The sequence below is a fragment of the Empidonax traillii genome, unplaced genomic scaffold, assembly GCF_003031625.1.
Source record: "Empidonax traillii isolate 1590-97213 ecotype Southwest subspecies unplaced genomic scaffold, ASM303162v1 scaffold335:size599443, whole genome shotgun sequence".
NCBI classification, from domain to species: Eukaryota; Metazoa; Chordata; class Aves; order Passeriformes; family Tyrannidae; genus Empidonax; species Empidonax traillii.
This window is the reverse complement of record NW_020955528.1, coordinates 127929-142497: the sequence shown is the minus strand read 5'-3', so window position 1 is coordinate 142497 and position 14569 is coordinate 127929. Positions and strand designations below refer to the sequence as shown.

At 51.2% G+C, this 14569-nt stretch overlaps 1 protein-coding gene across 3 annotated transcripts in view; it reads right to left on the bottom strand.

Moving 5' to 3' along the window:
• Positions 1-1007: 1007 nt before the first annotated feature.
• The window catches only part of USP31 (ubiquitin specific peptidase 31), a 29991-nt gene continuing 16429 nt past the window's right edge, over positions 1008-14569 (bottom strand). Inside the window, exons 10-18 of one of the 3 annotated variants that reach the window (XR_003572119.1) lie at positions 14331-14408; positions 14022-14151; positions 13149-13268; positions 12750-12975; positions 12200-12358; positions 11408-11560; positions 8857-10412; positions 2750-2827; positions 1008-2289 (exon numbers count right to left, since the gene is read on the bottom strand). Coding sequence is in view for 1 of the 3 variants with exons in the window: in XM_027891945.1 (XP_027747746.1) it covers positions 8872-10412; positions 11408-11560; positions 12200-12358; positions 12750-12975; positions 13149-13268; positions 14022-14151; positions 14331-14408 (2407 nt within the window). In the remaining 2 variants the exon portion in view is untranslated. Of the gene's footprint in view, positions 2290-2749; positions 2828-8242; positions 10413-11407; positions 11561-12199; positions 12359-12749; positions 12976-13148; positions 13269-14021; positions 14152-14330; positions 14409-14569 lie in introns of those variants that run through there. The other 2 variants (XR_003572120.1, XM_027891945.1) reach the window with 2 other exon arrangements.

Here is a 14569-nt window from a genome sequence, read left to right as displayed (position 1 = left end):
CCCAGCTTTGCCCACTGGCTATCACCTCCTGCCACCCACAGCAGCGAGACCAAGCTCCAGGCAGGAAGGGACACATTATGGACCCAGGTCCTGTGGCATTTTGGGCCAGGAGACCCCAGCCAGACCCTCATCCACCATGGGATGGAGAACAGGAGACCAGAAGAGACCCCCACACCTTCAGAAGGCACTCAGGACACCCCTGCCCACAATGTGGCCCAGCCTGAGGGACTTTTAATGGTCCCCTTCCACCCATCACACCCTGAGCCCCACACCTGGGTACCCACTGTAAACCGGTAAATACACCTGGGAATCAGCCAGAAGCTGGTGTCAGCATTTCTTATTAAAAGCAGGGTTTTTGCTCTACGACAGACTAGTTTTATGTTCCCATAAATTGCCAACAGTTGGTCAGATCCCCACAGAGCCAGGATCGATACCCAGCCGAGGGGAAAAAGTGCTGAGGAAGGAAAAGCAATACTCCAATTAGAGCAAAATTTAGGAGTCCAGGGGTAGGGGTGACAGTGCCTAATGTGTTACAATTTATTGATGGTCTCCCAAAGACTGGGTTTTGTTCTGGCTCTCAGAGGCAGTTGTTAATAAATATCCAGCCAGGCAGCTGCAGCGACTCGCACCTCCATCCACTGCACCCTTGGCCCTGCTTGGCACAACCAGTGACCATTCCCACACGGTTCTGCTCTTTCAGCCTAACATGGGGTGTTCTTGGCTCCTCTGGTTCATCCATTATTGGAGGGGCTCTGCTGATGCCCCCTGAGCTGGGACAAGGCAATCAACAGCCTTTGTGTGGGTGTGTGGGTGCCCACCAGCCACAGACCAGGCTCTGGGGCAGAGGGGCCAAGGGAACGCCTGGCACCCCCCCCACCAGTGCTGTCCAGGGACACCTCCACCTCCCCAGGGTGTCAGAAATCTGTGCCCAGCTCCCCAGTAATCTAATCCCAATTTACCACAGCATAATGCCAGTCCAGGAGTGACATCTGGGAGCCCCAGCCCTGGGCTCCCCTCCTGACACAGCTTTAACCACCCCTGAGTCCTGCCCTGCTCTGTCCTCACTGTGCACCAAGCCCCTGCCACAGACCCTCAGAAAGAGGGAGGCAATAAAATTAATCTCTCGAAGATCAAAGTTCTCATGTGTTTTCCATGGGCCTCTTGCTCCCTCCCAGCAAGGCTGGAGAACAGCAGCAGGGTCTCTGTTAAATCCCACGGCCAGAAAAACCCAGCTGGATTGGAGAAACGTTGGCAAATATAATAAACACAAGTACATTAACTCTAATTCTGCAAAGCCTTTGGCTATATTAATCTCTCTTTAATGTAATCACCTATAGATAAGTGATGAGCCCATGATTTAATACGACATCTGCCATCCCCATTTCTACACAAGTGAAGCAATGCCTCTAGTACATGGTAAGGGTGGGACTCATGTGCGTGACTGCCCAGCACAGCACCCAGGCTGAGGCTCTGGCTTGCCTTTCCCAGCAGGATGGATAGAAACACAGACCAAAGCTGCATGGCAGGGGCTGGCAGGGGCCATGTGTCCCCAGAGGCTCAGGGACCCGTGGGAGCAAGGGGTGATGCAGCATAGCTGTTGGCAAACGCACCATCAGCATTTCTGTGACCAAAGCCAGGCAATGGGAGATCAGGGCGGTCAATTTGGAGATTTGGGGACCAAGGGGGATTCAAAGGTAACTCCCACCTTGGTGAGCACTGAAGGAGCATGGGGCATGCACCAACAGTGCTGCTGACCTGTGTCAACAGTCCCCCCCCTGCAAAAACGTGCATGGAGGAGAAAGGAGAGAGGAAAAAATCCTTGCAAATTAAAAATTGTGTTGAAAGGTGAGTTTGTGAAGCTTGACCCAGCCCCTGCTGCACCAATCCGAGGGCTTAATGGAGCAGTAGGATCACAGTCTGCAGTGGAAATGCCCTCCAAGAGCCAACCACATTGTCTTCCATTCTTCCCCGTTCTTCAGCTGAGAGGACATGCTGGACCACTAAAGCATTTTGCACCCCGTTTGACCTGAGACTGGGCAGCCCAGCAGCCACGGGGATGGTGCCTGCAGCCACGGCAGCTGGAGCAGCTCTCCCAGCCCAGGGGGTCACCTACAGATGATACACCAGGGACAGAGGTTTCCCTTCAGCAGCTGGGAGCAACAGCCCATCCTCCTCCTGCCTTGCTCCATCCTCATCCTCACTGGGCAGGTGGCAGGAACAGCCCATCCACATATTCCCATCTGGCAGCCACACGCTCCCCTCGGTCCAGAACCACCACTGCACACCCTGCTGAAGGAAAAATAGTGTTTAATTAGCATAGACCTGGAGGAGCTTCAAGCCTCCAGAGCCTGGTGACAGCAAGAAGGGAACAGGCCTTTGGCCCCGTTGTGGACAGAGGCAGTCTAAGGAGCTTCTGGAAGTGTGGGGGTCTGGCTGGGGATCTCTTGGCCCCAAATGCTGCAGGGCTTGGGTCCATAAGGTCCCTCCTGCCTGGAAGCTCGGTCTCGCTGCTGTGGGTGGCAGGAGCTGGTGGGCAGCAAGCAGGGATGGGGCTGGGGGTGGCAGGGGACTGGTCTGGTTGTGGGAGGCCCCCCAAGCCCCTTCATGCTGGGGGCTGAGCCCAGACATGAGGCACAACAGGGCAGACGGAGAAGAATCCCACCTCAGCCTGGGCAGGTATGAACCCCCAAACCCCAAAGAGGAGCCAGATGACATTCCCCTGCCCACAGGGCTCACAGACCAAACTCACCGGCACAAAGGCTCTGGTGCAGGTCCCCCCCTCGCTCTCGGGACTGTGGCCGAGCGCCGCAGGACCTGGGCTGATGGTCTGTGGAGAGAGAAGCATCAGGGACAACATGGGGGAAGGCAGGAACCCGTGCCTGCCCCGCCCCAGCACACAGGTCTGTGCCCAAAACCAGGCCTCTGTGTTTCCCCAAAGGAGCCCTGAGCAGGGCACAGGGGGAAGGTTTCCAAGCCCACGCCCCCATCCCATGCCTGGAACAAGGCAGGGAAGAGCGTCCCGCGAGCGGGAACACGGCGAGGCTGGAGCCTGCAGCCTGGAAAAATGCTCACTCAGGCAGGATGCCTAGTAATAAATTTATTGTATTTTATTACATATTCCCCTTTTTGCACTTAATTCCAATTCCTCATATTCAAACTCTTCTTTCTGAAAGAAAATGATTTTTAACATAAAAATATAAATTCTGCATATTAAAAGTGCATACACCTTGAATAATAAAACATACAAATAAATAATAAAAGGCATTGACACAGTCTCATGCACTTGTCCTCAAATAATTTAAAATTTATGGTACAATGTTCAACCCCAAGTAAAGACAGCCTGCTTTCCAATTACTGTACAGGTCAAAAACATTAAAATACAGAGGAGAATATCAAAGGTGTGGGCAAACCCCACGTCCCTGTACCAGGTACAGTGATGTGACATGCAGTTTGAGAACTGTAGATATTCCAGTGTAAAATCTGACATGGTGTCCAGAAGAGAAACTGCATTTGCAACAGGACTTAAAATTCAATTTTAACCAATGGTGAGGCACAGGTGGTGAGCAAATCTGTAGAAATTCATACCTGGAAGGCCACAGGACAATAATGGAACCACCTGTGGCCTGGATTCCCTTGTGTCACCCTACCCAAGGCAATAGAGCACCTCCAAAGGGGTTTATTGCACTCACAAATGCCACACAAGCCTGAGGCCAGCGTGCATGTGCTGCAGGGCCGAGTGAGCCAGTTACACTTAGTTTTAATCTGTGTCTTATTTGCAGATAAATTGAGTGCTATCACCTTTATAAAAATAGAAGAGTCCCTAAGCCTTTAGACCTAACAGACATTGTACAAGTCTTCAGGTGCTTTTCTTTTACAAAATAAAGCTCCTAACTGCTTTATGGTGCTTTTGTTGAGAAAAACATGTAGGACTTTCATCTCACCACAGATTAAAACTAAATTTCAGTTCCCTCCACAAGTAACATCAGATACTGCCAAATTCTTTTGGATTAGTATGCAAATGACAAAGATACAAAAAAAAACAGAACCAAAAAAAAAAAAAAAAAAAACAACCAAAAAAAAAGAAAACACCACCAAACCAACAGTACAATTATTTGGAATGTCATTTCCAAACCCCCTCCGTGCTGGCTGGCTGAGGTGAGGGCACCAGGCCCATGGGGCCAAGGACCAAGAAGCCCTCACTGGCTGCCCCAGCCACGCAGCACAGCCACCCCGGTGGGACCTGCTGTCCAACAGGACACGGGTCAAACCTTCCACCACGGGGTTCTGGAGCACAAAGGAGAAGCCTAGTCACCCCCACGGGCAGCTGGGACTCTCCTGGGAAGGCAAGCAGAGCCCAGAGACCAGTACGGGCAGCACCAACAACTGGGAGCCGCTCCCCTCACACAGACACTCGGCAGCAGCTCCGTGAGTGCCCTCCATGAGTGCCCACACAGCTGCCTGCCCCTCCTGACAGCGCTGAGCGAGCCTTTACATCACCTGGAGTGACAGGCTTCACACGGAACCCTGACCGGGACTGCCCTGCTAAGAAAAGAAAAAACAACACAAAACAGAAATCAGTTGTTCTCATTTCCCCGCTCCGATCCCTCTGACCTTACGCTATACTCCAGCCTCGTCAGTAATGCAGAATCCTGCAAAGGAAAGAGTCCAAGATGTGCAAAGGAAGCAGGAACCCAGGGACATGCTCCTGTGTGCCAGCAGCAGCTGCACCACGAGGCAGCAGCACAAACTCCAAGCGGTGCTCCGGAGCCTCTGGAGTGGCTCCAACACTGAGCACAGCCACGGCTGGGCGAGAGGCTTGCATAGTTAGTAGGGACATGCATCGGGGACAGCACGGCCATGCAAGCTGCCTGGCACTGAGAAAAATGGTTAGTCATGCTCAAGTTTTGGCTTCAGAAAGCAAACCCCTGCAGCGACGGCGGATGAGGGCACTTGCAGTGGGAGAAGTGCAATTAAGCTGGTAGCTTTCTATCCTAAGCATCTTGTTTTTATTAAGCCATATTTGATAAGTCTGAAAGGGTTAACAATTTATACACCCAAAGTGAGACACGAGTTACAGAGAACTGCAGGCACCAAATTGTCTATCAAATGTGATTAATACAAATAAAAGGTGCCTCTTTAATACACATCATTGAAAATGTGCTTGTAACTTGAATACTAAACACTATCCAAAAGACATAGCCCAAAAAGGGTAAAAAAAAGTCTCTAGGTGACTCCAGTAGGAACTGAGCACTGGAATGAAGGCGCTGCTCTCCTGTGCCCAGAGGGCCAACTGCAGGAACAGGAGCAAGTGGCAGACTAGGGACGTGGGGTGAAACACAAGTTACACACACTGGTACAGGTGAGTCCAACCCAGAGTCAATTGGAAATATGCTGCCTCGAAGCCTGTTTTGCCTTAGAGCTCACCTAGCTGGTTGGGGAGCAGGGACCCTGCTGAACCCCCCTCTTCCCATGCATTTCCCACCAGCTCGAGGCTGCCCTGTACACCTTTGCTCCCAGGTCCTCGGCACAGGTGTCCCAGATCCCGCCACCCCCAGCCAGGCACGCTTGTGGTGTTGGCATCTCGGACCTGGCAGATCTCTGTCTAGAGTGCTCCCTGGTACCATGCCACATGGTGACAGCTGGACAGCCATACGTGTGGACAGGAATTCCTATACCTGAAAGGGCCAAGCAAAGGCTAGTTTAAAGCAAGGAGAGAAGACTGATGTTGCATTTCCCCAAATCCCTTGAATTAGGGCCTGCAGTAACCTACATTTAGTTTCAGAAACATTTACTTTACGTCACTGATGGAGCCCTGACTTAACCAGCAAACAAGGCTTGGATTGACACTCCCAGTGAACAGTGTTTCCTGGACCCACACCCTTCAGCCCCCTCCCGCGCAAGGAAGCTTATTTACTACCAAAGATCCGTGACACCAATAAGCAGAGGTGCAGAGTGACAAGTGGCTGCATTCCCAAGTGCTCTGTTACAAAAAGACTATGGAACAGGGACTGTGTTTCCCAGGGACCACAGGCGCACACCTTGCACATTTTACCCAGTGCCTGCCTTGTATTCCACGAACACTGCAGCACACCCTTGTAAGTCAAACTGTTTTGCCTGAGGACACAGCAAGTCAAGCCCTCCTGAGCAGAAAACCCACCAGAGAGGAGCAGCATCCCACCCACTCCGAGACGAGGGCCCTGTCGGTGCAGCCCCTCCTGCCCACTCGCGCTCCACCGCAGAGTAAGGAGCCTGTGCACCAGAGCTGCTGTTGCAGAGGGACAGAGAAATCCAGCCTGGCAGGATACAAAGAAGAGATAGTGCTGGAGCTGGTAGCAATTCCCATCAGGAATTATGGGGAAAGAGAGCAAGATTGCATTCCATGGGACTGCAGAGGTTCAACTGCTTTTATCAGCTGCTGGAACACCAGGACCTCCATTCCCCTTCTGTCCAAATGGGAGCTCCAAGGACCATTCTCTTACCCCAGATACAAACACTGAACTGGCATTCAGTTAAAACGCCAGTTTGGACATGGCTTCAAATTCCCTTCAGCAAGGCATGCAAAACTATCTCAAAACCCACACACCAGCTTCCAGTTCAAACTCCTTCAGTGAGCGATGGCATGAAAAGAAAACATCGACTGATAAAAATAACCTTTCACAAATGTCCAAGGTAAAAAGCACAGAAACTAGTTCTGTCTATTAAAAGATCCCAACCCGAGTCAGCACAAGCCATCGGAATTACATTCTTGCTACAAGAGTTGTTACAAGAGAAGAGCCAAGACAGTGTAAGACCTTAATACAGATAAAACCTTAAACAAATACTTCAACATCAACATTTCAGGGAGTAATTTAAGTACTACAACATGAAGCAGGTCTTATCTGCTCTGCTGGATATAACAGAAAATAATCCAAGAATAATCCAAGTCATACATTGCAGAAGCAAGCAATACAATCTTTGCTTCTTGTCACTGCAATAAATGAGTCTGAAACACCCAGGAGAAGGAATGCATCGAGGGGACAGTGACACTGGGGTTAGGACAGTCAGGGCACAGCGCCTAGCACGGTGTTACACGTGCAGGCTGCAGGCGGTGCCGGGCTGCAGTGGGACATCACTGAGACATGGCACCACAGCTGGGCTCACCCTCACAACCGACCCCAGCTCAGTCTCACACACACTCTGAGGTGCCAGCTACCCCCAGCCTTTGCCTCCCAAGCTTGCTGCAGGTGTGCGTGAGCAGAGAAGTGATCATGGAGCAGCAAGGTGCCCAGCAGACCTGGGGGCAAGGCTGCCTGCAGGGCCAGCAGCACCTCAGCAAGGAAGGAGGTGGCACGGGACAGTTTGTTACACTGACAGGACAGAGCACACTGCCTGGCCCCAAGCTATACCCAGAGAAGCTCTGCCATCAGACTGCAGGACAGGAACAGACCTCCCGAAGAGCAAAGCGTGCCCAGCACACTGCCCAGCACGTTGTGACCTACACGACAGACTGCTGCTGACATAAGCGATATGCAGCACATCAGTACAAATTACGGAATCGAAAACAAAAAGATTACACCACATGTATACAAAAGAACTTGAGGAATCCACCTTAAAAGGAATCTTACAGAAGTTGAGGAATGTACTCTGTAAGAAGGGCATGTAAACGAAGTAGATGTAGTGTTCTGACCCTGATGGAGGCTGTCATCCAAACAAGAAGGGGACCATTCTGCTGAGGGACGAGTGGCAGCTAGACCTGCAGGGAGGGAACAAGCATGCCAGAAGGAGGAACATACAGCACTCTGGAGAACAGGAAAATTGCTCCAGGGTTTGGGTATGGGCCTTCCAATCCCTACAAAGAGGCCTGTCAAAGCCTGCTCAGAGAGGGCAGGGCCACACTTGATCTAAACATCACCTCTAGAGAGAACGGAGGCTTAATCTCAACACTATGATAAGGGTCTGGGCACATTAGGAAACGCTTCCCAGGAGTTTAAACAGGAGGGTCCTGAGAGTATCACGGCTACCCAGGTGTGTGGACACAGCTCTCCTATAGCACTGCTTCCACAGCACCTCCACACGTACGAGCTGACCACCAGCTGCTGCCCAGGGATTTCTTCTGTCACGCAGTAGAGCGTTTCAGAAGGAAGTAGTTAAAAAGGACAGAGTAGAGGTTGCCTTAGGTATGGACAGAGCAAAACTCTTCATAAACTTAGCGACAAAAAAATGCACATTACATTTCAGGGAGAAAACCCAAACTTCCTTCCGCTGGAATGCAAAAATGAAACCTATTACAGACGCGCGCACACGGACACACAGGTACCTTTCTGTCCGTCACTAATGCTAGTCACTCCTATACTGGCTGAGTATATACCTGAGAAACAACATTAGTGTTGAAATATTGCCCTTTAGAAAGCTTGAAAATGGAGGGGAGCAGGGAGAGAGGGTTGAGAGCAGAAAGAAGCGGCAGTCTCTCCAGATTCCTTCGCATCCTCCACAGCTCGGAACAAGGCCATACACCAGTGTGGACACAGTCCACTCGGAGCAAGACCAAAGGAATACCAGTTCACAGCTCTACAAAGCACACAAGTGTCAGTACAACCAGGGGTCAGATTCCAAACCTCAAATCTGAAGAAAGTTGTTGCACTTTCAACAGAGACTCCTGTACAAGTGCTATGGGACAGCTGCATTCATGTTCAACAACGACTCCAGCTAGGCTACTTGCACCAGTGCTGGCTGCCTGTGGCTATTTGGTTTGATGGCAGAATCAAAAGGCGCTTTAACAACTTGCAGTTAACTTCTCCTCAAAACATACATTAGGCACATGAACAAAAAAACCCAAGAGCTCAGAATAAATTAGCTTTTCAGCAGAAGAAAAGACACCTGGATTGCAGCATTTCACTGAGGTTCCAGAGAAGGCTGTACAGACACCTGCATGCTGGAAGGTAATTTTTTCAGCGGCTTGTCAGCAGGCTGCTTGCCACTGGAAGGAGAAGACTGGACTCCAGGATCTAGCTGGGAAGACTTGGACTTGCGACTGGATAGCAGAGAATGTTTGTTGGGTGTGGTATCCTTTGAGACAAGTTTTTCTTTAGCAGTAATGTTGGCATTGGTTTGGGAGGCTGGTGGGACAACACCTTTCTCTGGTTTATCCTCCAGCATGTTTTTACTGCCCGACTTGGAACTGACACTCCCTGTCTTTTTTGAGAGCATTGTTGTCTTCCCCAGGTCTGCTGACCTCCGGGTCTCCTTCTGCCTTAAGGCTGATTTAAAGAAAGACAACCCTTTCTCTTCTGACTTGCTGTCCCTCTTCAAACCAGAACGTGCCCCGGCATTTGGAGACCGCAGGTTGGCCATGGAGGAGCTCCGCACGTGCTTGCTGTCCACTGCCCTGCTGTCGCTCCTGGAGTGGCTGATCCGTGGGGAGCTCGTTCTTGAGCTGCTGGTAACGCTTGTTTTATCCGACCCCAGACTTATCTTGGAGCCCTCCCTGCTGAGGCTGCGGTCGGAAGTCCGGCTCTTCCCAGCGGAAGAGCCCTTAGTCAGTGAGCCTGATGGGGTTTTCTTGGCAGCTGTGGAGGATGGAGAAGAACCTGACTTTTGCCTCTGTTGCGCCGATGGAACAGATGTCTCCAGTGGCTTCGTGCTGTGATCCTTCCTAGCCTGAGCAGGAGCAGGAGACCCATGTCGCCCACTGGCCCTAGAAGAGTCTGTCTTACTTCTAGACCGGGAAACTTTCTGGGAACTCTTCAGTGGAGGAGAAGAGTGAGAGACTTTGGTCTCTTGGGTAGATAAAACCGTCCTTCCCTTCCTCATACTTTTGTCCGGCTCAGAAGCTCCCTTGGAGCTGTGACCCTTCTTAGGGGTGTCACGTGCCTTCTCTGCAGCCAGCCCCGTCCCACCAGGGGCTTTCACCTCCTTCACTGGGGAGCTGTCCACAGAATCGCTCTGGTCAACAAAGGCGATTTGATTGTTGTTATCAAAAGGGTCCAGAGCAGGGTGATTCCTGTCTGGCTGCACAGAGCTTTTACCATACCCATCTGAAAGGTCTGAGCTTGATGTCCTTACAACCGACTCTTCCCTGAACGCCCCTTCCATGACAGCCAAAGGGGCTCTACGAGCCGTCCTGTGCTCTCGCCGACCGCTGTCACAAGGCTCCAAGTAGCTACTGGACAGATTCCTCAGGCTGCCAAAACATGAGGTGGAGACTTTGTCATCAGTAGCTTCCCCAATCTTCTCCAGGGTGGAAGCAGAAGTGTGTACTGGGGAATCTCCAGAGAAGCGCGACGGGGAGTTGGAGCGGAACTGGAGTTTTGCAGAGAGTGACCATGAGGGTCTGACGCCGTTTTCACTCACTGCCAGTGGGCTGGTGACAGAGGATCTGGACGACAAGCTCTGACGCTGGACACTCCTTACAAATGGCCGAGTTGAAAATCCTCCTGCGGAGAAAGCCAGCAACAGTCTTAATGTGAAAGCCAAGCCTGCAGCTGGTTTATCCCACCCATCCACATTTCCCTACCAGAGCCAGGTAGCCCAACCACACCACACTAAGTCTCTCTCCATGCCTGCTGCAGGCACAGCTTCTTGGACAAAAGCTGAATAAGAAATCCAACAACTATTATTTGCTAGTGGTCACCCAGGAGTAACACTCTGAAGCCTGTCAGTAAAACCCCAGATTCTTCTCTCATCCCTGAGCAGCAGGAGATCAAACGCAGGGTTTGCACCCTGGAAGTCCTTGAAACTGGCAAGAGGTTCACCAGCTAGGATTCTGATTCTGTATTAAAGAATATTTCCCAAAGCATCCTATGAAAGGCAGAGTAGGATTCCTACCTCTAGATCAAGTGATGTATTTGTATTTACAAACACAAAATATAACTAAGCCTTTTAGAATTGTGACTCCCATGGCCAGATCTGACAGCTGTTACATTGCTGCTGCAGGGACACGTCCACACGCTTCCAAATGCCCCAGCTGACCTGTGAAGCTCCACATTCTCAGAAGTTACAAGGCACTGTGTGGAGGAGCCAGGCAAAGCCAGGAATTGAAGAGTTACTTGCACACGAGTGGCTTTGAATCTTCCCTGCTCCCTGGGAGCAGCCAGCAGCACAGCAGCAGGCAATTAGTGCCTTTGCTAAGCTGTAGCACTGTGTCAGCCTCCCAGACAAGGTGCTGCAGTGAGACCCAGAGAAAACACAAACAGAAGAATTTCTTGATTGAGAGGTTTCATTGATAGTATTTGCTTTCTTTTAAAGGTTCCTGCCCTGCTCTCCTCCATCCTTTCATACCAGAGAGAAGCTCACCTGTGCTCCTACCAACCAGGCACCTGCCTCCCCCAGCTGCTGGAGCAATTGTCCCTTGTAACCACAGATTTTGCAGCTATTTTAGTAGGGATCTCGCTGCGGCCCAGTTTCCCGTCCCCCCTCCACTGATACACACCATCATCTTCACTCCGTTCCCCAGCGAGCTCCACCGACTCCGAGAGCGAGGCGAGGGAGGTGCGGCGCGACGAGGCGGCCGAGGCGATGCTGGGCTGTTTGCTGCCAGGGAGCCGGCTGACCCAGTGCTCGCACAGCGAGGAGCTCGTGGAGCCTGCAAGGACCAGGCACGGCAGTCAGGGACGTACCACACTGCTCTGGCTTCGGCACACACCCACAGCCTGGAGCTGGCCCACACGGCCACAGCAGCCAGACACTGCCAAGGGAATGGGCCTTTACTCTTATGGATTATTTACGGTCAGAAGAGAAAGGCACAACTGCCACTTGTCCCATTGTGCTGTCAACACCAGCGTGCAGGCAGCGCTTGAGCTGCCACCACACCACGAAAATCCCTTCCTTTCCAAAGGCAGGTCACCAAGCCCGCACCTGCCCCCAGCTCACCCTGGATTCCACCAACACGTGCGCTGCTGGTGCCTCCTTGGGGCCAACAGTGCTGCCACAGGGAAGGAAGGAGTCACGTTTTGATGTCCTGGTTTTGACAAGGGCAGCTCTGATCAGAGCCACGCTTAGGGGTGCAGGGGGCATCCCCCATCTCCACAGCCTCCCTGACACAACTGCCTTGGCAGAAGAGGCAGGAGGTTCTCATGGCCTCTAATCCACACCCACAAGCCTTGCTGGGCTCCGGGGGAAAGAGTGGGGGCTTGAGCAGAGCTGGGTGGAAAATTCCTCAGAAAGACAAACTATCCACGGAAGACAACTTACAGCCACCCCAGACAGTGCCAGCAGGGCTTACCTGCCACCGAGCTGTTGGCAGACCACGAGGGGATTGCTGTGCGTCGCTGGTAGAACAGGATGTAAGCTGTCTGCTTGCAGACTTCGCTTTCAGAAAGTTGCTGAACATCACTGTCATCGAAGCAGTACCACTGGCCATCAACAGAGTTCTTGCAATATGCTGAGAGATAATACATTACTGTGAGACTTTCCTCACTCCTACCACTCTCAGGTTTGCTGTATGATACTTAACATGACCTTATTTGCTATGAGGGATTCAGAGGAGAATGAAAGGAACAGATTTATTCATGTTTCATCTTCCAGTTTGACTAGCAAGATGGGAGCCTGAGGCTGCCAGAACACAATAAACATCTCACATTTCAGGACTTTGTCCAACATTACTGCTCAGAACAGAACACCATTTGAGATGGCTCCATTCACTTCACCTTCTGTTACTTGTGGCATTCTGCCTCCATCAGGGCAGAATGCCACAAGAGTTCTGACTCCACACAGAAATATAACTGTTTTTTCTGTGAAAGGCTCCACCACAGACAACACTGCAGGACACTTGCCTGTATAGTGTCCCCCTTGCATGGTGCCATGGTGGTTGCAGACAGCATACAGGTCATAGATATAGTCCTCAGGATCCCTCCCGAGGCCATAAGGTCTCCTCCAAGGTGACCAGTGCGATGGCAAGCTCCAGCTGCTCTGGCTGCGTTTCACAACATGAGGAGTCATGTCCAAGCCACTCAGGGGGAATTTAACCATGTTCTGAAGTTTCATCCTTCGGTCTCCTTCCTGTGTGCAAAGAACAGCATGAGCTGCAGTGGCCCAAGGCCACCACAACCGGGAAAACAAAACCCAGGAGAGGAACGTGTAGGGCAAAACAGCTGCTTCTGAGGAGAGGGGGTCTAGTCAGGGCACTCCCTGGCTCTGCAGCAGTCCTCCAGCAATGCTGCAGGCATCCTTACCTGTCTAAACCTTTTGAGATGTATGATGAGAACATCAGGTAAGGTCCAGAGGCTCAGTGTGATGCTACCCTGCTGCAGCTGCTTGCAGTGTGGGCATCGCCATGCGTCATCTGGGGCAAGCTACAAGGAAGAGGCAGGAATGGGTATTGGTTTTCAAATTCCAAGGCAGCACACCACTGTTCCTCTGCTGCCCCAGGGCCCAATGCAGACTGCCTCATCCCTCTCTAGCCTTCATCAAGCTCACTGGAAATGCAGGGTTCCCAGTGATGTTTTTCAAATTAGTGACAAGCAGATACACACGTGCCTCACACAGGAGGCACTTGCTGCTGCAAGACGCAATTCAGCCAGTGCTGCTGTGCAGAGGAGCTGTTTGCACCTTATAAACACCGGTCCCTTTGAAGTGGGGAAGAAGGAAAAAACAAGGCAAAAAGCAGGCTGGTTTAACAGCCTGAGAAGGAGTATTCTCACAAGAAAACCAGCAGCAAAGAAGAAGTCAGAACAGAAAGAAAGGTGTACTTTGGATATCATCTCTGACACTTGACTGCTCCCTGGAAACCCTCTTCCTTCCTAGTCTGAACCAGAGTTATACACTGCAGTGTCCTTCCAAAGACACAAAGGCAACATGCACTTCCCCCTACAGCCAAGTGCTCAGAGAACTCAGCAGCCACAGAGCTTTAAGCTGTCAAACAACTCTTCCCTCAGCTGTGAAAGAAGCAGTAAGAGAGGGACTCCATTAGCAGCACAGGTAAGTTGTCTTGTGCTACAAATTTATTCTCCTGTCTCAAGGAATCACAGTTTATGGAGAAAAGCTGCTCCAGAGTGTGAGAGCTCCTGCAGCACATGGATCAGCCAGAGCACACAGTCTGTCCCTACCTGTTCCTCTTTGGTGTACAGTTGGAAACACTGAGATAAAGTGCAGATCTGAGGTTGATGATGAAGCTCTCTCTGCTGGCGGACGCTTTCAGAGTCTGGAATATACTCCTCTTCCGTATTCACAAACAAGCTGCACCAGGGAGACACCACATTTACCACCCGCTCCCCAGGCTGCCCCTGCAGACAGGGCCTGGGCACAGGTGGAGTTTGAGGGGGTCTGTTTGCTGAAGGGCGCACAATTCACATAAGCAAGCTGCAAGCACTGCTCGTGAGGTGAACACACTTAAAGGTTTTTTACTTTATACTTACTAATCTTTAGTTTCTTTGTCCCATTCTACCACTAATTTCACATGAGCAGTTCCCCCCTGTCCACATGACTTCAATGCCCTGCAGAGAGGAGCAGACAGGAGTCAGACCATCTTTCCATTCGAAGCCTACATTATCTTCTGTGTGCATATAATTTCTCTCCATCAGCCCTTCGCTCTTCCTCCACTCCCACAGCTCAAGTTTGCAAAGCAGTAAAACACATGGCAGAACTGGCAAATGCA